The 21,920-nt window shown below is 47.9% G+C and overlaps 1 protein-coding gene across 2 annotated transcripts in view; it reads left to right on the plus strand.

Moving 5' to 3' along the window:
- Positions 1-21,920, plus strand: part of MRPS11 (mitochondrial ribosomal protein S11) — an 85,430-nt gene that overhangs the window by 23,567 nt on the left and 39,943 nt on the right. For both annotated transcript variants that reach the window (XM_082256815.1, XM_082256814.1), the window contains exon 4: positions 9,169-9,298. In XM_082256815.1, the coding sequence (XP_082112941.1) occupies positions 9,169-9,298 (130 nt within the window). The remainder of the gene's footprint in view (positions 1-9,168; positions 9,299-21,920) is intronic.

The raw sequence follows: 21,920 nt of genomic DNA on the forward strand, positions 1-21,920 counted from the left end.
CGCCATGAGATACATCCCAGCACCCCCTGCGAATCGCCGAATGATGTAATCGGCGGCCGGACCCCAAAGTGAGGAGAGGATAAATAAAGAAGAAATTAAGGTATTTACTAGGAAAAAAAAAACAAAACTTTCCATTAATAAAAGTAGTTTTAAAGGGGATTACATAGATCTAAAGTTACTAAAATGGGTGGAACTCCACTTTAAGTAGTCCTAAGGCCTAAACATGTTTTACCTTAATTAGGTTAACATAAGAAATGTTTAGGTAAAAGTATTGCCCCCTCATTCCCATTCTCTAGTCCCCCAACCCCCCCCCCTCCCATATACTTACCTGAGTCCTCACTGGATCCAGCACTGGGCTCGTCTGCAGTGGCTCTCTCAACTAGCTAACTGGTCGCAAAGGCTTTGCTGATGAGTCAGTAAAATCCTGTGAAGGGGGGCAGGGAGGAACACAGGCAGTGCGGCTTGGGATCTAGCCGGTAGGTGTGCCACCAGAGGAAGTGGCTTTCTATGGTGGCACACTGAGAAGAGGAGGAGTCAGGAGTGCCGGCAGGAAACGCAGAAGAGGAGGACTGCTCTGTGCAATTCCAAGTATAAACCTGTTTATTTGAAAAAAATAAAACTTTTGTGTTTTACGATCCCTTTAAAGGTAAATCTGCAGCAGAAGACTGTTTTCAAGAAGCTGAAGCATGTTTTTCTTCACAATAAATGTCTAGATGTCGTGGCTCAGAAAAGTTTTTAGTTTTCAAGTTCCATATCTTTAAGGCTTAGTTCATACCTACAGGTTAATTTCATTTTGCACATGCGAAAACACACGTCCTTACAGATTCGTGGGGGTGCCTTTAACAATTAATGTCACCGCTGCAGGTCTGCTAAAGGAAAAGCACGTCCCTCTGTGTGACGGAAAAGGGCGCAACTTTGCACGCTTTCCTGACGTGCAAAGTTCTGAACCTAGCCATGTGACACCAGATAAAAAAAAAAATGCATGCCTTGCACTAGGGCCTTTTGAAAGTTAAATGCTTGTTAAGTCTCATACACACTATAAGAAAATCAGGTGAACATTTTCGTCTAAAGAATTTTCTTACGATTTTCGTATAGTGTGTACAGAACTTTCTACCGCCGCTTCAGAATTTTCGTACAAAATTTTTCTCGTACGGGAAAAAACTAACGATTTTCGTACAAGAAAAATAAGAAAAGAAACACGGCACATGTTTAGAAACAATAAACAACAAAAAAAAGCCTTTGTCGTACGAGAGTTTTCATTCATCGGTTCAGATTTGCTGTGAAACGAGGAAAATCAGACGATCGTTTGCCCGATTTTTCTTAGTGTGTACCCCACTTTACAATGGTTGTAAAGGCTCGTGTTTTTTTTTTTTTATTATTATTTTATTTTTAATTATTTTTTTTTTTTTTTTAAATAACAAGCATGTTATATTTACCTGCACTGCGCAGTGGTATTGCACAATGCAGCTTCATACCTCCTCAGCTGGGGTTCCCCACCGGATCTCTAGGCTCCTCCTCTTCTCCGAGTGCCTCCATAGCAAACCAGCTGCTGTGGGGGCACTCTTGCGAGCTTGCTCCCGAGCCAGGCTGTGTGTGTCTATAAACACACAGTGCAGCTCGGCCCGGCCACCGCTCTCAGCATTTCATTGAGAGCAGCAGGAGCTAATGGCTCCCACAGTTGCCCCTGTGTCCTGTGAAAGCGAGGGATGATATAGGGCAGTGATGGCGAACCTTGGCACCCCAGATGTTTTGGAACTACATTTCCCATGATGTTCATGCACTCTGCAGTGTAGGTGAGCATCATGGGAAATGTAGTTCTAAAACATCTGGAGTGCCAAGGTTCGCCATCACTGGTTATAGGGGGATATGGAAGTCGTGGGTGGGGGGAGCAAGTGGTAAAAACTTTTTTCCCTAATGCAGAGAATGCATTATGGTAAAGTTTTCCATAACTTTAGCACTACACCCAGTCTAGTGGTTTAGAAATAAGGAGTACTACTTGCCTTTATTCTTTGCTCTGGCAGGCTTCTTCCTTTCTGTTCTACCAGCCCACCCCAAGCCTTTTCTCTAAGGATTATCCTGTGACATCATCACATACAATGGAGAACCAATAATCCTGCTTTGTATGTTAGGATTGTAAGGGTCTGCAGACAACATGAAGCTTCAGAGAAGAGTAGAGAACTAGAAGCGTTCCAGTATGAGGAATACCATCAGTATTACACCTCATTCCTCTACCTCTACACTTAATGAGCATTTAACCCGCGTAGTGTGGAGGGGTACCAACTGCAAGGGAATCCACCCCCGCCACCCACCCCAATTTCAGTGATCCATTCATTCAAAGCACTTATATGAAAGCCAAGTCGACTGAAAATAATCAATACTAAGCTCATGGTTGCAGCAGCCATGAGCTTGCTTTAACCCCTTAACCACCAGGATGTTCATAAGCGTACCTTGGTTGACAAGGGGTTAATGATCATCGGGCTTTCTGCATCTGGAAAACCGTGTTCTAGGTTAGGAACCCACCCTATGTCACCATATATGATGCAGTGGATGAGAGTCTCACATTGTCATAATGATGGGAGACAGCAGCGTTCAGTAAACACATGGCTGCCATCTCAGTCATCAGCCTCAAGCTGAGCGCCGGGGTTCGTCCTTCTGGGCCCGCTCGCCACACGCCAGTTAAGTGAAAGGTACCTAATGAATAGCAATCAATATTGTTTGAATTGCGAGCAGCTGTAATGCATTTGTCTTGCCATGTCCTGCTATGTAATGCTGCCTGCCATGCTGGAGGGGAACGGGGAACGGGCGGCCTCCCTGCGTGCCGCACAGTGTGAGCTGCCGATGGAATAACTAAAGTGTTTAATTGAAATGCAGAACAAAACAATGAGATTCGGGAAAGAAAAATATCAGGTCCCAGTCCTGTTTTTCTTCATGGCAGTTCAGAATTACTCCTTGTGCAGTCCTTACAGCAAATGTTGGTTTGGTAGAGGATTGATCTAATCATTAACCACTTAAGCCCCGGAAGATTTTACCCCCATTCCGACCAGGGTTTTTTTTTGCGATTCGCCACTGCATGACTTTAACGGACAATTGCGCGGTCGTGCAACGCTGTACCTAAACGAATTTGACGTCCTTTTTTTCCCACAAACAGAGCTTTCTTTTGGTGGTATTTGAACACCTGTGCGATTTTTTTTTTTTTTTGATCATGCGCTATAAACAAAAAAAGAGCGACAATTTTGCAAAAATAACAATATTTTTCACATATTTTTTTATATGAAATTCCCCCAAAAAAAATGTAAAAATCAAAATGTTTTAACATTTTCGATCAATTTGTTTTATGCTACATATGTTTGGTAAAAAAAAATCGCAAAAAGCGTATTTTGATTGGTTTGCACAAAAGTTATTGCGTTTACTAACTAAGGGAAAGATTTTTGTCATTTTTGGTGCTTTTTTTTTTTTAACGTGTAATGGCGGCGATCTGCGATTTTTTTTTTTTTTTTTTTTTTTTTTTTTTTTCTGTACTGCGACATTGCGGCGGACAGATCGGACCCTTGACTGACATTTTTGACACTTTTGGGGGTACCAGTGACATTACTGCAGTAATCAGTGCTATATATATGCACTGTTACTGCAAAAATGACACTGGCAGGGAAGGGGTTAACTTTATTGGAGAGGGAGGGGTTAAGTGTGTCCTAGGGGCGTGCTTCTAACTGTGCAGGGACATTCCTATTGGTGTAAAAACAAAGATAAAAAGGTTCTACATAGTAGAACCGTCTGATCTTCATTTTTACACAGGGAGAATGACGGGCGGCTTGTTTACATAAGCCGCTCCGCCTTTCTCCCTTCACCGGAGCGATCGTAGTGTGACCGGCGGACATCGAGTCCGCCGGTCACACGCACTGACTTGTCTGTGAACGAGCCGCGGCAAGCGCGCGCCCGCCCGCAATTGGCTCGCAAGTCAGTGACAGGCGAGTGACGTATCCATACATCACTCTGCCTGGCCGGGGCTGACCGCCGCAGTATATAGTCGTGCGGCGGTCGGCAACCGGTTAAAGAGAACCAGTCACTCATGGATATATAAAGAAAATATGAAAAATCATTCTGTGATTATTGTAAGTGTTAGGCATACATTTTAAAGCTTTTTTGGCCCTACTTCTCCTGGGGGTTACAGGAGTGCACTTAGTTCTGCTCTCCTGTGACCCAGATTCAGCTGACAGTGGGCTAAGGTCCGCTGTCGGCTGACATCACAGAGCTGGTCTGGGCTCTTCAGGGATCCCAGCAATAATGTCGAGATTTGCCCAGATTCCTGACCAGCAGCAGGCTCAGCCTCTCAGCACGCCGCTGAGAGCCTAAGCCAGCCGATTCCACCCTCTGCACAGCCCGGTGCTCCAGTGAGCACTGGAGGGGCAGAGCACAGAGCGGTGACTGACGAGCTCCGCTCTATGCTCCGATTGGATCCAAGAACTGAGAGGTCAGCAGTCTTTGATTGCTCAGTTCTTGGTATGGAGCCAGCAGGGGACAGCTGCAGCATCTGCTTGATGACGCTGCATCTACATAGAAGAGTATGTGTGCTGTTGTTTTTCTTTTTAGTATCCAATAATTCTCTTTTAATATAATTAAATTGTAATAATTCCTCCTTATTTAGCTCTGACACTGTGCATTATGCCATTACTATGCCTAGTGAAGTTGTGGATTCCTTAAAACTGAACTCGAGGAATTCAGCCACTTTTCTAAAAATGTTCTGTATTATTAGTGATTAAGTCCAAAGAGGTTCTTGCCACCTCCTGGACTTCTCTTTGATTTACAAATTATTTTACTGAGCGCCAGGAGCATGGGTATTGCTATACTCTTGGCGGTCGGACGCTGGACATTTTGGCAGAGTGGCATGCAGCCTCCATGCCGCCCCTGCCCTATCACAGAGTATTATATGAACCCATTCCCAAAATACAGCGCCTTCTGTGAATGGACTGCAGAGCAGAGAGGCGGGCATGGGCTTGGCTATGAGAAAGCAGCTTCTCTCCTATTAAAATGTCAAATGTATAGTGATAGCTGTACTCCCAGCACTCAGGTAAACTGTCAGATGTAAGCCAGCTAATTTTAGAAAGTTATATATACACACTGTATGTGTGTGTATAGGTGTTCTATAACAAACCCGCACTACGTGTATCTGTGTCTTTAAATTATAAAAAATTACCGTTGCTGCTGTTCATCACACAATGAAAAACTAAACCATAAACCACAGCTTAAAAATGTACCACTTATAGTGCAGATATAAAATATATACTTAAATGTGAAAAAAGTGCAATGTGCAAAACAAACAAGTAGCCAGTGAAAGTCCGTCAAATTTAACAAATTATTCCAAGAAAGTGCTTCTGTGCCAAGACTGTTGAAGTGCCGTGATGATCTATCTAGCAGAACTGCATGTGGGTCTATTAGGATTAGTGGGGAGAGGTCACTTCCTGTGGATCCTTAAGAGATCACCATTTGCACATAGAGCAGAGAGAATCCAAACAGTGTAATACGTTCTTGTTTTTCATATACGTGTGTGTATATGTATATATATCTCTAATATATATATATATATCTCTAATATATATATATATATATATATATATATATATATATCTCTAATATATATATATATATATATATATATATATATATATATATATATATATATATATATATATATATATATATATATATCTAATATATATACATATATCTAATATAAATCATTATTAGTATATCACAAAAGTGAGTACACCCCCCACATTTTTGTAAATATTTTCTTATATCTTTTCATATGACAACACTGAAGAAATGACACTTTGCTACAATGTAAAGTAGTGAGTGTACAGCTTGTATTACAGTGTACGTTTGCTGTCCCCTCAAAATAACTCAACACACAGCCATTAATGTCTAAACCACTGGCAACAAAAGTGAGTACACCCCTAAGTGAAAATGTCCAAATTGGGCCCAAAGTATCAATATTTTGTGTGGCCACCATTATTTTCCAGCACTGCCTTAACCCTCTTGGGCATGGAGTTCACCAGAGCTTCACAGGTTGCCACTGGAGTCCTCTTCTACTCCATGATGACCTCACAGAGCTGGTTGATGTTGGAGATCTTGCACCCTCCACCTTCCATTTTGAGGATGCCCCACAGATGCTCAATAGGATTTATGTCTGTAGACCCGCTAGGCCAATCCATCACCTTTACCCTCATCTTCTTAAGGTGTTTGGGGTCGTTATCATGTTGGAACACTGCCCTGCGATCCAGTTTCTGAAGGGAGGAGATCATGCTCTGCTTCAGTATGTCAGAGTACATGTTGGCATTCATGGTTCCCTCAATGAACTGTAGCTCCCCAATGACAGCAGCACTCATGCAGCCCCAGACCATGAAACTCCCACCACCATGCTTGACTGTAGGCAAGACACACTTGTTTTTGTACTCCTCACCTGGTTGCCGCCACACACACACACTTGACACCATCTGAACCAAATAAGTTTATCTTGGTCTCATCAGACCACAGGACATGGTTCCAATAATCCATGTCCTTAGTCTGCTTGTCTTCAGCAAACTGTTTGCGGGCTTTCTTGTGCATCATCTTTAGAAAAGGCTTCCTTCTGGGACAACAGCCATGCAGACCAATTTGATGCAGTGTGCGGCGTATGGTCTGAGCACTGACAGTCTGACCCCCCCACCCCTTTAACCTCTGCAGCAATGCTGGCAGCACTCATACATCTATTTCCCAAAGATAACCTCTGGATATGACGCTGAGCACGTGCACTCAACTTCCTTGGTCGACCATGCCGAGGCTTGTTCTGAGTGGAACCTGACCTGTTAAACTGCTGTATGGTCTTGGCCACCGTGCTGCAGCTCAGTTTCGGGGTCTTGGCAATCTTCTTATAGCCTAGACCATCTTTATGTAGAGCAACAATTCTTTTTTTCAGATCCTCAGAGTTCTTTGCCATGAGGTCCCATGGTAAACGTCCAGTGACCAGTATGAGAGAGTGAGAGCGATAACACCAAATTTAACACACCTGCTCCCCATTCACACCTGAGACCTTGTAACACTGATGAGTCACATGACACCAGGGAGGGAAAATGACTAATTCGGCCCAATTTGGACATTTTCACTTAGGGGAGTACTCACTTTTGTTGCCAGCAGTTTAGACATTAATGGCTGTGTGTTGAGTTATTTTGAGTGGACAGCAAATTTACACTGTTATACAAGCTGCACACTCACTGCTTTATATTGTAGCAAAGTGTAATTTCAGTGTTGTAACATGAAAAGATAGAATAAAATATTTACAAAAATGTGAGGGGTTTACTCACTTTTGTGAGACTGTGTGTGTGTGTGTGTGTGTGTGTGTGTGTATATGTGTGTATATATATATATATATATATATATATATATATATATATATATATATATATATAATATACTTGCAGTGTTCCATAGTTAAAGTCGCATTGAGTCACAAACACTCTATAATCTATGCAGGTCTTAGGGCAATCAATCCGTTCACCTGATCCCCGCCTGCGTTCCACCGCTGGCCGGACATGACGCCGCTGAGGAACTGGAATCTACGTTGTTGTGTTTCGCCCCTCCCACAGGGCGTTTTCAAATACCCTCCCCACTTACAAAGACTAAGCCTGATAGACCCACATGCATTACTGCTTAGGGGTCCACACTATCTGGTAAGTTCAAGCACATAAGGGGGCGGGGCACAGATCACTGCATGAGATTTATAGATCATCATGGCACTCCAACAGTCTTGGCACAGAAGCACTTTCATTTTAGAAAGTGGCTGAATTCCTGAAGTAAATTGGTTATAAACCTCTGGCATGGAAATTGATTTCTGTTTCCTCTCTCATTCCTCTGCTATCTGCACCAGTCATTTCTGACAGTCTTTACCACATGTGTCAAACACAAGGACCGTGGGCCAAATCTGGCCCTCAAAGCAATTTCATGTGGTTCTCACACCCAGGGCTTTTTCTTTTTTTTTTTTTCTATCAGAATGGGGTGAAACTCCGGTCTGCCACCTCCAGTTCTTGCCCTCTGCCCCCCACTCACCATTGTTACTTGTAACCACAGAAGCCTGCTGTGTTTACCAGGGCAGCTTTCCTTTTGGTAGCTCTCACAGATCCTTCCCTGCCCTGCACTCTTGGTGGGGACAAGGTGAGATGTAGACGAAGGTGCAGTGTGGGATGGGGCATCATATGGTAAGCTGCACTATGATCCCCATCTGTGCCTGGGTGCACAGATGCCACCCAATAATCTCCCTGCAAGTGAGAGAGAGGCAGAGTCACCTACACTGCCAGTGGGTACCAGAGCTGGCATGGATAGATGAGATGTGAGAAAAATCTTTTCGTGGGGTTGAGCACAGTCCTCAACTACGCAGCGCACCCCTGAACTCTGCACTGTGTACGCAGCGCACCCCTGAACTCTGCACTGTGTACGCAGCGCACCCCTGAACTCTGCACTGTGTACGCAGCGCACCCCTGAACTCTGCACTGTGTACGCAGCGCACCCCTGAACTCTGCACTGTGTACGCAGCGCACCCCTGAACTTATTCTCTGAGAAAAAAAACCCTGGATAAATGTATATAGTCTTACAGATAAAACCCGCCTTTTGAGGGCGACCTTAATACTTCTATGGTCTGCAATGAAATTTAGTTTGACACCAATTAATCCTGGAAGACTGTCGTCGTCATCGTACCCCCCCCCCCTTCTTCCCCGCCCTTCAGCACATAGCAAATGATTAACCGCCTCAGCTGTATATATTTCCCTATGACGCAGTATAGAGGGTTGTGGCCATTCACTGCACTCAGGTTTCAGATTACACTCAGCTCCCTGCTCAATGCTCTGCTGTGTGTGACATCAGAGACCCGCCCCCTGTCTTCTGGATCCGAGAAATGCTGTGTAAATTCTGTACTTTGAATTGATTTAGAGGAAAGAGGGCAGCAGATAAACAGGATCAACCTATGTAGTTGATCTCTGTGTAACCTCCAAGGTCAGTCACTTCGCTAGGTTTATGTAAGTGTTTACAATCACTTTAAATAATTATTTTTTTGGGGTTATGCCCTTCTGCTGCTGTAATATTTGCAGTCTGCATGGTAAATGCATGTACTTACATGTAATGTATACTTATTCTGTGTTGCAGCACACATGTTCAAGTCACAAGCTTTGACAACAAGTCTTTAGTGCGTACATCGTGTGGTACGGAAGGCTTCAGAAATGCCAGAAAAAGCTCTTCAGTAGCAGCCCAAGCAGCCGGGATTTCAGCAGCAACTGTAAGTCTTAAGCACTGGGCCTGGTGGGTGGAAATGCCTTGGGGGAAAAAGTGCCTTATTGGTCACAGAATTATTATTATTATTATTATTATTATTATTATATTTTTTTTTTTTTTTTTTTTTTTTTTTTATTATTATGTTTTGGAGCAGAATAACTATGGAGCAAAATATCAATGAAGCAGAAGTGGCCAATCGGCGGCATGCGCCCCCTGGGCAGAAGTGCAGAATCCTGAATATGTATGTTATTCTGCACAGGAGAGCCGCCCTTTAGCTGTATATCTGCTATGGGGCGGTCCTTACGTGGTTAAGGATGGTATTAACCCTTTCAGCGTAAGACTGTAAATCTTCCCATCTTTTGAGAACATTGACTCAGAATTCAAAATCGCTTGGAAAATTAAGCTGAAGCAATGCTTCCAGACCACAATGTCTCTTTTTATAACCGAAAATAGGAAATGTATGGGGGATGTCGATAAGGAGAATTGAGATATTTGAAGTATAACTAAAGGCAAAACTTTTTGGGGGGGGGGGTTTAGATAGAGTGGAGAGGGATTAGAACCCCTGACATTTTTTTTTTTTTTTTTTTTGGCGGTCTGTGCCCCCATTAGGGAGGTTCACCCTCTCTATCTAGAAAATGTGGGCTATGTGGGACTTTAAATCAGACACCGGCAGGTATGCCCAGCGTCTCCATCCCTGTATCGGAAAAAAACAAATTGAAAAGGATTAAAAGAGGTGCATGGAAGCCAGCCAGCCCCCAGTCTGATGTACTCACCCTCCAGTCTGCCACCAACCAAGTAGACCTGTCTCAATATACATAAGGAACAGGGGTTTAGTTGACACGCATTTGCAAACGCATGTGTAAGCTGCAGAGTCACGACCAGGCACCCTGTTTTATCTGCAGAAAATCTGTCCTATTTACCATTTTTGAAAGTAAAAGTAAACTCAAAATTTTTGGTTATCTCCAGGAAAGTAATAGAGGGAAATCTTCCAATGGAGACCCTAGTTCTGGTGAGCTGGAGGTCCCAAGGAATTCCCTTTTTAATTTGCAGGGATTTCCTCTCACTTCCTGTTTGGTTATGGGACAGAAAGTGAAGGGAAATCTCCACAATCTGACGGATTATGACCCTCCTTTGCTCTATCTAAAATGAAACAAAAATGTTGCCTATAGTTCTACTTTAATATGCAAATACCATCTCTTAAAACGCACCCCTCCTATATTGAATGGAATAATAAACTTCAAGAACACCTAGAAAAAGACTCCTGGTGTAATTCCGCCTATAAATTCCCACAGGGGGCTTTCATTTATGGATAGGCTGCAGATAGATAGAAATGAAAAGAGATACAGGCACCTCAGTGTAGACTGTAACACATTTAATATAAATCAACTCCCATTGAGGAGATAAAAAACAGGCACCTGTGATCCAGTAATGGACGCTACATAAGTCCACGCTGAAAGCCATCCCTGCCACTCATGCAAGCTCTCATGGGGCTGTCCTGGCCAGCAGGATGCTGCTAAGATGGAATGGAGCCGAGCGCGAGGGCTGAAAGCTGGAACAGTGCTGATCACGATGACATCACTGATGTGCTCATGATGCGTTCTGTAGCATGCACACTAGGAAGATGCACACAGTGCGCACTCCTTTTGTCAAGCTGCTATAACTTAGAGTTGGTTCACACTAGCGCGACTTGTCAGCCTGACAAGTCGCGCTCTCTCGCGGTCCATTGACCGCTACAGGACCCGTTCTAATAGGAGCGACACAAGTCACTCCGACTTAGAAAAAGGGTCCTGTACTACTTTGGGGCGACCTCGGAGCGACTTGCATAGACTTCCATTATGTGAAGTCCCTGCAAGTCGTTCCGAAGTCGTGGTGCATGGTAATGCACAAGTCGCCCCCGAAGTAGTAAGGAGTCGTGTCACCTCAGTGTGAACCGGCACTAAGGCTCATAATGCTGCCATCTAGTGTATTGAGAGAGATTAGCACTCTCTCCACAAATAAATTGGTATATAGTACTGTAGGTACAAATTATAGTATACACAATAGATAAATATATAAGCTATAGAAACATACACGTAAAAAGAATATAATTACACAGACCTGTAATAAAAGGCAACTACATTATGTCCACTAAGTATGAGTGCATAAAACTACCAGACTGTAGTGTAAACAAAAGGATTGCGGTGCATGGGGGGGGGAAAAAAAAGGGAAAGAATTTTATGATTCACGAAGAGCAAAGAAATCTAATGCTGACGTGATTGTAAATAGTGCACCACTACTTATATGCAGATAGAAATCATACAGTGTTTTGGATTGAGGCAAGTACACAGGAAGAAAAGAGTCCAGAGAGGAGTGGAGGCGATTGATGTATTAGCCTTGGGGAAGATCACAGGACAGGGAGAAGAGGGATCACTGGCAGTCCAAGGGTCCTTTGGGGATTTATCCATTGCTAGTCCAGACCTTTGTAATGAGGGTCTCGGTCGGATGATTTATTAGCCCTGGGGAAGATCGCAGGACAGAGGAGGAGAGAGATCCCTTGCAGTCCAAAGGTCTTTTGGGGATTTATCCACCGCTAGCCCAGACCTTTGTAATGAGGGTCCTGGTCGGATGATAAGAGGCTGTGGTGTTGGGTGTCGCTGGTGGCCTCTATATAGTATTTCAAAATGTGCCCTGTCGTGTGAAACCCTTTGGAATTACTATAGTGGAGGTGGACTTTCAATTTGTTTTATGTTTTATTTAGCGCTACACCCTTATCTTTTAACCTTTTATCCTTATCAGTATAGAAGGATATACTTTGTTCATTTTTCATGTCAGAGGTTTACAAACACTTTACATTTAGAGAAACTAAATACTAGTGCCACTCAAATTTACCCAAAAGTAATTGAAAACATTGATTTTATGTACAATCTATTTATTTTGGTAACTGCTCTGTTCTAATTTGAAAAATCCCATATTGGTCTTCTATCATTCCTCAATGCCCGCGACTCCTGCTGCACTTCCTTGCTGTTTGTTGCATTTCAGAGGCTATAAGTAAAAGCAGATCAAAAAAGCAAGGGGATTTCCACTCACTCCTTACCAACCAGCCAGCGACCGACCGAATTAACCTGTCTAACGGTATGCGTTAAAAGCAGGGGTTTAGTTGCACACATTTGCAAAAACATGCGTAAGCTGCAGGCCACGGCAAGGCACCCTGATATCTGCAGACCCTAACTCTACCTTAAAGAGTCTCCACATTGGGAGCACATGCATTCTGATGAGATAGATGGAGGACAGGTGCCCAATATTTTTGCATTTGCTGCCATTGTGCAATGTGCTGGGTGTTTAGTGTGACCCTGGGCTTTTAAAGGGGGGGTGGGCTCCCTCCAGTTACCTGTCCTCCATCTGTCCTCCAATGTATCTCATTAGAATGCATGTGTTCCCATTGTGGAGACTCTTTAAGGCAAAAATGGTCTCCCGTGATAATAAATCCCCCGCAGACTTGGTGGGGACTTCGGGTACACCTGAATCCTCTCCCCTGGCACCCATATCTGCTGCTCTGGTGACTTTGGCGTCCCTGGTGAATCTGCTGATGTACGCACGCTCCTCCATAAAAAATGGCCTGTGCCCTCCCAGTCCTCTGACTCTGAGCCCAAATTGGTTGCCATGGACGATGGTCCCCCTGAGGGGTCCCTGTCCTCCACGTTGAGGGAGAGGAGGAGGGGGGAAATCTTCCTCCTCGGTAGCGCGGGAACGCGCTACGATGGATGCTCTTATGGGCGTCATAACAGAAACTCTCTATCTTACCGAGGAGCCAGCTCAGTCAAGTGAGCCGTGCGTTTTGCTCGGGTTCCGCAGACCCCAGACTGTCGGGTCAGGCATTTTTCCTGCCCGGTTGATATTCATGAGATTGTGATGGGCCAGTGGCGGTGCATTTAGCGCATGTTGGTGGTGCCTAAGCGTTTTTCCACCCGCTCTGTTTTTCGGAGGCGGTAGATGAACGTTGGTCGGTGTCCCCAAGCGGGGGAATCACACTGTGTCTAGGCTGAATAAGTCCACCTTGCTGCCGGTAGGGGATTCCCGGTACTCAGGGATCCGGCTGATAGGCATGTGGAAGCGCTTGCCCGCCACATTTATCTAGTGGCGGGTTCCCTGTTGCAACCTGTGTTTTGCCTCAGTATTGGCCTTTCAGGCGCTCATGACATGGTGCAAGGGGCTTCGCAGCAGGATCAGCTCCTCCACACTGCGAGCTTCCTGGGCGACGCGGCTTTGGACGTGGCTCAGTTGGTCGCCTGGTTGTCGGCGGTGGGGATTGCGATCCACCGTATTACCTAGTTAAAGTGCTGGTCGGTTGACCACGCGTCCTAAAAGACGGTGTCTGAGGTCCCCTATGAGGGGTGTCGTCTTTTTGGGTTAACTCCTAGATGAGTTGATTACGGGGCTCACGGGAGGTAAGAGTACTCGTCTGCCCCAGGTCACCAAGGGAGAGCTCCCCCGTACGCGGAGGGGGCCCTCCTTCAAGACTCAACATAATTGCCTTCGTGCCTTTGGGACGCAGGAGAAGGGTAAACCCTTCCACCTACCCGGTGGCCGCGAGGAGCCGTGGTCGGGTAAGCCAAACGCCAGTCAGTCTAGTGCGGCGGCCCAGTCCACCTCTCCCTAAAAGTGAAGCCCTCCCCGTTGTTTGGGTGGGGAGACATCTGCTTTCTTTTCAGGAACCCTGGTTGTCCGGCATTCAGGACAGATGGGTTCACAAACCAGTTGGTTCAGAGCACAAGATCAAGTTGATCTCACCCCAGGTTCCTCCAGGTTCCTCCTGTCCATTCTTCAGCTGTCCCCTGATCGTCTCAGAGGTCCTATGGGGGTTTGCTTGCACACGGAGTCATTGTACCCGTTCCTTTTTCGGAAAAAGTTTTCGCGGTTTTCACGGTGCCCAGGAAAGAGGGCACGGTGTGTCCGATTCTGGACTGGTAGTCCCCGAACCGCTTTGTGCGGGGACGTTCAGGATGGGATCCATCCGGTCGGTGATGGCCTCCTTGAGGCTTGGGGAATTACTGCATCCATCGCCTTGCAGGATGCGTATCTCCACATCCCTATTTTCGAGGGTCATCGGAGCTGCTTCCGCTTCGCGGTGGCTGGGGAGCATTACCAGTTTGTGGCTTTTTGGTTTCGCTTCGGCGAGCTCTCAGGAATGACGATCTCTCCTCTTTGCGGACCTGCATGCGGGTTCTGGGACGGCTGGTCTCAGCCTTCGAAGCAGTTCCGTTTGCTCAATTTCACACCAGGTCTCTGCAAGCGGAGATCCTGGACAGGTGGGACAGGACACCTCAGTCCTTGGAAAGGAGTATTTCCTTAAGTCATCCAGGTCGGATCTTCTGTGGTGGCACTGGCAGCTGTCCTTGACACAGGGTCGGTCCTTCAGACCTCTATTTATGGACGGTTGTTGTCACCACGGATGCCAGCCTGTCGGGCTGGGGAGGAGTTCTGATTTTGCGTTTTGCACCCAGGGGACGTGGTCGGCCGGGGAGACTTCGCTACCGATCAGCCTCTTGGAGCTCCGAGCAATCAAGCTTTGTCTGTTCCGGTGGTCACCTCAGCTTCAGGGATGTCGGGTGCGGGTACAGATGGACAATGCCATGGCTGTGGCTTATATCAATCACTAAGAGGGCACGTGGAGTGCCAGGGCGGCCATGGAAGTGGCCAAGATGCTGTCCTGGGCCGGATCACAGGGACCTGCGTTCTCGGCCGTTCTCATTCTGGGTGTGGAACTCTGGCAGGCAGACTATCTACGTCGCCAGACTTTGGACCGAGGGGAATGGTCCCTACATCCGGAGGTGGTTCACCTTCTGTGCACCCGGTAGGGGACCCTGGGCATCGATTTTGTTCGCGTCCCGTCTCCACAAAGTGGTGATAAGGTTCGTGGCCAGGGCTAACGATCCTCAGGCAGATGCCGCGGACCCGTTGGTGGTGCCTTGGCACTACTTTTGGCTACTGTATGCCTTTTCTCCGATTCCACTGTTATCCAGGTTCCTCCGCAGGTTGGCGTTGGAACAGATGTCAGTCATTCTGGTGGCCCCGGACGGGCCTCGACGGTCCTGGTACGCGGCCGTCGTTCAGATGGACGTCGAACCTCGATGGCGGCTTCCGCCGCGCAACGATCTGTCTCAAGGACCGATCTTCCATTCTGCTTTACAGTTGCTGGCTTTGTCGGCATGGCTGTTAAAAGCCAGGTCCTGAGGGATAGAGGTCTTTCTCAGGCGGTCATCCTTACCTTGTAAGGGGCTCGCGAAGCCACTTCAAGGAAGTTGTTTGTGTTTTTTTTTTTTAGCAGCACATGGAAAGCGTATATGGCTTGGTGCGAAGTGCATAGTTTTTACCCTCGTTCCTTCTCGGTGGTGAAGGTCTTGGCCTTCCTGCAGAAGAGCGTGGATCAACATCTGGTGCTGGCTAAGGCCAAGGGTCCGTTTGTCGGCCTTGGCCGTCTTGTTTCAATGACCTTTGGCGTCACTTTGTTTGGTCCGCACCTTCATTCAAGAGGTGTGGCATTTGGCTCACCCCGAGGGGAGCTCTCTTGCTTCCAGGGGAACTGAATTTGTTTTTTGTCAGTGTTGCAATAAACCTCTCTTTGAGAACATCAGGGGGATATCTTTATCTGTGTTGTCACAGAAAGTTGCTTTTCTGGTGGCCATCACATCGGCTCGCAGAGTGTCTGAATTGGCGACCTTGTCCTGCCGCTCTCCTTATCTAGTACTTCATAAAGATAAGGTGGTTCTGCGACCTAGTCAATCTTTTCTTCCCGAGGTGGTTTCTTCCTTCCACCTCAATGTGGATATCGTATTGCCTTCGCTGTGCGCACGGTCCAAGCATCCTAAGGAGTTTGCTTTGCTTTCTCTGGATGTGGTCCAGGAGGTCAAGGTCTACCTGTCCACCACGGAGTTGATTCGGCAGTTTGATTCTCTGTGTTCTTCCTGAGGGACCTCGGAAGGGATCGGCCGCCTCTGCGGCGACCATTTTTTTTTTTTTTTTTTTTTTTTTTTTTTTAATGGATCAGACAGACGATTGTTCCATTTTCCTGGAATTTCCTATTCCATCAAGCGTCATGTTCCTCCTTTCCCGGTAAAGGCTCATTCTACTTGAGCCGTTAGTGCCTCTTGGGTTTTTCGCCATCAGGCGTCTGTGGCTCGTCAGTGCACACTTTCACAGGGTTTTACAAACTAGACGTTTTTGGCATCTTCGGATGCTTCTTTTGACCGCAAAGTTTTGAGTGTGGCAGTTGTTTGAGGGGACATTGCTGATGTCTTCCTTGTTGGGGTGTTTTTTCTGGGTTGGTTCCAGTTTTTTACTGTGGGCTCAGGTTGTTACTAGCCCGGTTATTTGCGTTACCTTCTTATCTGGTTGCGTTGCTTTCCCACCCCTCATACCTGCACTGCTTTGGGACATCCCATTAGTGAAGGCTAATACCATCGGGCGGCGACTGTCAGAGGACGTAAGAGAAAATAGAATTTTTGTAAGAACTTACCGTAAAATTCTTTTCTGAGTCCTATGACAGTCGCTGCCTCCACCCCTCTGTTTTTTGGATCTGGGGGTTGTTGCCTTCCGGTACTGCTTGCTACGAAACTGAAGTAATCTCAGATTGGGTTCTGGTAATGGCTGAGGGATGGCCCCCTAGTGGCGTGCTGAGGTACAAAAGTTTTTTTGTATTAACCTGATCAATTATCTGCCTAGCCTGCTCCTGCAGAGTGCGCCATTACCCATTAGTGAAGGCTAATACTATTGGGTGGCGACTGTCAGAGGATTTAGAGAATATTAATTTTACGGTAAGTTCTTACAAAAATTCTATTTTCTCTTACGTCCTCCGACAGTCACCGCCACTTCATATTCATCACTAATGGGGTTATTGACCTTTGCTCCGCAGGAGTAGCTAGGCAACAAAATAGTTAATATCAAAGCTTTTAGCATATCCCACCCCTAGGGGGTGGTCCCCCTCAGTCAATACCTCCCTGCTTCCTGCATTCCCAACTCAGTTTCTAATGCCTAGCTTAGGAGTAGGCTGGCTGTTCCTGTGCTGGGGCTCTCAGTCTCAGCTTCTTTTCTCTTTTTGATTTTATTTGGAGTTTTTTTTTTTTTCTCTTTCTTTTACTTAGCTGTTTATTTTCAAAAGAATGATGATGAAGATGATCATGCGGAGCTGGGTCTCGGACTGGCCACCCTGGATCCCAGGGCTCAGGGCCAGGGGCTTCCCAGCCTGCCATCGAGCGTTCAGCACAGGTTTTCCCTGGCACATTGAACGACCCATCCCTGTTCGCTGCAGGGATGCTATCTGTGAGGTGGCTACCTCACTGAACGCCATTGCGGTTTCGCACCGCAGTTCCACTGCGTCACGGCTGCGACACTCCCTGTCCTCAGTACAGCGATTTGGTCGCTGGAGCAGGCTCCCCACGCCATCCGGACTGGTAAGTGTATCTCTATGTGGGGACCTGTCTGTTGGGTGTCAGTCTGAGACTGTGTGACCCTGCATGTCTGTGTGGCTGCTGAGCTCCCTGTCAGTTCCTGTGTTGAATTGCTGCCTGTGTGTGGGCTGCGAGGGGGGGGGGGGGCTCTCCTGCTCTGCTTAATGCATACATGAAGCAGTCTGGGTTTGGACATGCGGTGCGGCGATCGCTGCGGTGACCCGCCATTTTTTTGCGGCAGAATTGTGGTGACCGGTCCTGTGTGGTAAGGTGCTGCGTTTTGGCGCCAAACGCCGCCATTTTAGCGGCGATCGATCAGGCCACATGTCGGCGCCATTTTCTATTTACCTATGAAGTCCTCAGCCGAGCGGCCATGTTTGTGTAGCCTTACATAGGCTTTACAGGGGCGGTCAGTCATTGCATCACTTCCTTTTGCTCTGGGACAGCGATTGGTGGCAGCAGCCTGTGTGATCTCTCCAGGTTTTTACCTTTCCATTTTCCTGTATTCCTTGCCTAGTGTTCTTCTCCCTGTGGGGGTCGGTGTATTCAGTGGGTGCGGTGGGCTACGCTCGCTGCGATCTTAAAGGGGCAGTACTCCTTTTTTTCCTAATACTACTGGGGCATGGATTCTCAGGATTGCAAGTTTCCTCCCGCCTTGGTGGGGGGCCAAGGGGCTGCTGCTTCCCCCGAGGGGGCTTATCTGGCTACTATTGTGGCAAATTTGGCTGCTCAGGTGCAGATGCTGGTGGCTGATCGATCCACAAAACGGCCCAGAGTGTCTGTTTCCTCTGATTTTGAGGGCGATGGGGCTGCTATGGCTGGAGTGCCCTTCTCAGGGTCTCACTCATCTAGACCTTGTGGGGTCTGAGGGGGAGGCTGAGGTGGAAGGGGTTGATAATTCTCCCCCTGGCTCGTCTGAAGAGCTTGCACTCATGGATGAGTTGGTTGCTTCTATCAAGCAAACGCTGCATTTGCAGGATGAACCATGTCCTCCTGTTTTGATTTCCTCTTATGGGACACAAAGGAAACGCAAAACATCGCAGGTTTTTCCTTGCTCTATGGAATTTCAGCGCGCGGTTGATGAGCAATGGCACAATTTAAAAAAGCCTTTTGCTGTGCCGAGTAGGTTCAAGCTGCGTTATCCATTTACACCCGCCACTGATGAGCGCTGGTGTGTGCCGCCTCAGGTGGATCATGCAGTGGCGATTTTAAATAAATCCACTGCGATCCCTGCTGAGGATACCCCGGTGTTCCGGGACCCGACGGACAGGAGATTGGAGTCTCTGGCCCGTCATTCTTATACGGTTGCTGGCTCTATGCTGAAGCCTATTTTTGCTTCCATTATGGCAGCCCAAGCTATTGCGGATTGGACGCAGGTGCTCAGGCGCACCCTGGTGGCTGACTCTGCCCCGCCTACAACTTTGGCTATGGTGGATCAGATTCATCAGGGTGTCATGTATTTGTGTGATGCGGACTTAGATTTGGTCCCTTTGGCTGCGCGTCTTTCAAGTGTGGCGGTATTGAACCGTCGCCTGATATGGCTGAAATGTTGGTCTGTTGACCAATCTTCTCGCAAGACTTTAGCTAACTTGCCCTACGCGGGATCTCGCCTTTTTGGCGAATCTTTGGATACTCTGATAAAGGGTATTTCTGGGGGTAAGAGCACTCTCTTGCCCCAAACTCACAAGAATAAGTTTGTTCGTGGTAAGAAGAATACCTCGTTTAGACCCTCTCAGGGGTCCTTTCGTGGCTTTCGGTCGCACTATAAGGGCAAGCCCTTCAAGGGCCAAGGCTCCCAGAAGAAGCCGTGGACGGGTAAGCAGAAGTCTGGCCAGTCCGGGTCCGCTGCCCATAACAATACGGCTTGAAGGGACGCCCTCACCCAGTTCTGGGGTGGGGGGACGTTTGCTCGGTTTTCTTCAACCCTGGCTGGACCGCATTCGGGACAGGTGGGTTCAGGAAATCGTTCGATCTGGTTACAAGATCGAGTTTCTCTCTCGGCCGGCGGGCAGATTTTTTCCCCTCAAACCTTCAGCTGCCTCCGGAGCGCTTGCGGGATCTGCACCTGGCGGTGCGGGACCTGCGGGCCCAGGGAGTGGTGGTTCCGGTGCCTCATCGGGACAGGTTTCGGGGGTTCTATTCCAATCTGCTCACTGTGCCCAGAAAGGAGGGCAAGGTACGTCCGATTCTGGACTTGAAAGCTCTGAACCACTTTGTGCGGGTTCGCAAATTTCGCATAGATTCCCTGCGCTCGGTGGTGGCTGCCCTGGTTCCGGGGGAATTTATGGCCTCCATCGATTTGAAGGATGCGTATCTTCACATTCCAATTTTCGAGGGTCACCAGAGGTACCTTCGATTCGCCATTGCGGAGGATCACTACCAATTTGTGGCGTTACCCTTCGGTCTCGCTTCGGCTCCGCGGGTTTTCACCAAGGTGCTTGCGCCGGTCCTGGCTTTACTGAGAGCCCGGGTCATCTCTGTCTTGGGGTATCTGGACGATATCTTGATTCGGTCTGCGACCAGTCAGGGCCTGGTGAACGATCTGTCCATCACGATGCAGACTCTGCAGGAGTTCGGTTGGACGATAAATTTCCCAAAGTCAATGTTGTGTCCGTCCGTTCGTCTTCCCTACCTGGGGATGATACTGGACTCTGTTCAAGCGAAGGTCTTCCTGCCGGAAGACAAGCTCCGGACACTTCTGGACGAGGTCAGGTCCCTTAGGGACAATCAGTGCTCGTCCCTCCGGACGTGTATGAGGTGTCTGGGATTGATGGTCTCGGCTTTCGAGGCGATCCCCTTCGCCCAGTTTCACACACGGGATCTTCAGGCGGAGGTCCTGGCCAAGTGGGACAGGCGTCCGCAATCTCTGGATCTGCGGATTTCGTTGAGTCGCCTCACCCGAAGGGGTCTTTTGTGGTGGCTCCAGTCCCCGGCGGTGGCGGGGGGCAAGTCTTTTCGTCCTTTGTCGTGGACGGTGATCACCACGGATGCCAGCCTGTCGGGCTGGGGTGGTGTCCTGGGCGTTCTGTCCGCCCAGGGGACTTGGTCGGGGGAGGAATCCTCCCTTCTGATCAACATTCTGGAATTGCGAGCAATACATCTGTCTTCTGCGTTGGACGGACAGGCTTCAAGGCTGTCCGGTTCGGGTGCAGACGGACAATGCCACAGCGGTGGCCTACATCAACCACCAAGGGGGCACCAGGAGTGCCCGCGCGGCTCGGGAAGTGGCCGACATTCTGTCTTGGGCCGAGACGCACGTCCTGGCGATAACGGCAGTTCACATTCTGGGAGTGGAGAACTGGCAGGCGGATTATCTGAGTCGCCAGACCCTGGACCAGGGAGAATGGTCCCTTCACCCGGATGTCTTTCAGATGCTGTGCGCGAAGTGGGGGTCCCCAGATGTGGACCTGTTCGCGTCTCGTCTAAACAACAAGGTGGAAAGATTCGTAGCAAGGACGCGCGATCCTCGGGCAGATGCCTCAGATGCGTTAGTGACGTCCTGGAGTCAGTATCGTCTGATGTATGCCTTTCCACCGATTCAGCTGCTGTCCAGGTTCTTTCGCAGGTTGGCCTCGGAACCGCGCACGGTGATTCTGGTGGCACCGGACTGGCCTCGCCGGTCTTGGTACGCAGACCTCGTGAATCTGGCGGTCGACGCTCCGTGGTGTCTGCCTCTTCGAGAAGATCTCCTGTCTCAAGGACCGATCTTCCATCCTGCTTTACAGTCGCTGGCTTTAACGGCCTGGCTGTTGAAAGCCAGGTCCTGAAGGATAGGGGTCTTTCCCCTGAGGTCATTCCCACTTTGATCAAGGCTAGAAAAGCCTCTTCGGGGAAGATTTACTACCGTACTTGGAAGGCGTATTTTGCCTGGTGTGAGTCCAGGGGGTATTCCCCTCGCTCGTACTCGGTATCAAGAGTGTTGGCTTTCCTCCAAACTGGAGTGGACCAGCGTTTGGCGTTGGCCACGATTAGGGGTCAGATTTCTGCGCTGGCCGTTCTCTTTCAACGCCCTGTGGCGTCTAATTCTTTGGTTAGCACCTTTGTTCAAGGGGTGCGGCACTTGGCCCCTCCTCGGAGGGATCCTTTACCTCCATGGGACTTGAACCTTGTTCTGTCCGTGTTACAGCATGCTCCCTTTGAGAAGATCAGGGAGATTTCGTTGTCTCTGTTGTCCAAGAAGGTTGCCTTTTTGGTAGCGATCAC

The sequence above is a fragment of the Pelophylax lessonae genome, assembly GCF_965119305.1.
Source record: "Pelophylax lessonae genome assembly, chromosome: 4".
Lineage (NCBI taxonomy): Eukaryota > Metazoa > Chordata > Amphibia > Anura > Ranidae > Pelophylax > Pelophylax lessonae.